General features: G+C 66.7%; 1 protein-coding gene across 1 annotated transcript in view; it reads right to left on the reverse strand.

Moving 5' to 3' along the window:
- Nucleotides 1–311: 311 nt before the first annotated feature.
- Nucleotides 312–442, reverse strand: part of LOC104493403 (sesquipedalian-1-like) — a 1,057-nt gene continuing 926 nt past the window's right edge. The window contains exon 3 of the mRNA XM_010136075.1: nt 312–410. Within this exon, the coding sequence (XP_010134377.1) occupies nt 312–410 (99 nt within the window). The remainder of the gene's footprint in view (nt 411–442) is intronic.

A 442-nucleotide genomic window follows, 5' to 3' on the forward strand; every position in this document is an offset into this window, starting at 1 on the left:
GCACTGGGTGGCCCAGCCAGGGCACGGCTGGAGGGATGAACCTGCTGCCTGGCACGCAACGCCCAAGAGCCTGGCAGCCCCTATGGCCCGGGGAGTTCACATCTGGCTGGTGGCACGCTGAGCCCAGCTGCCATCGGTGCTGGCCTGGCATCTTGCCATCACGGAGCAAGCACTGGTGTCTCTTGGTGGCACCATCATCAGGTGTCCATCACCACCACAGGCAGGGCTGAGGAGGGGACGGAGGCAGCACTGAGGATGATCACCTCCTCCCTGCTATGGGTCCTGGGGGCTCACCAGGACTCAGCCACCTTTCAGGGCCGGGGGCCACGCCGCATCTCCAGCCAGTCCTGCCGCAGGTGGGCCACCTCCTGGCCGTAACGCTCATGGAGCTGGCAGAAGATGGACAGGCTCTCAGCGGCCGCGCCGCCCGCACTGCGCAAAC

The sequence above is a fragment of the Buceros rhinoceros genome, unplaced genomic scaffold (genome assembly GCF_000710305.1).
Source record: "Buceros rhinoceros silvestris isolate BGI_N320 unplaced genomic scaffold, ASM71030v1 scaffold30965, whole genome shotgun sequence".
NCBI lineage: Eukaryota > Metazoa > Chordata > Aves > Bucerotiformes > Bucerotidae > Buceros > Buceros rhinoceros.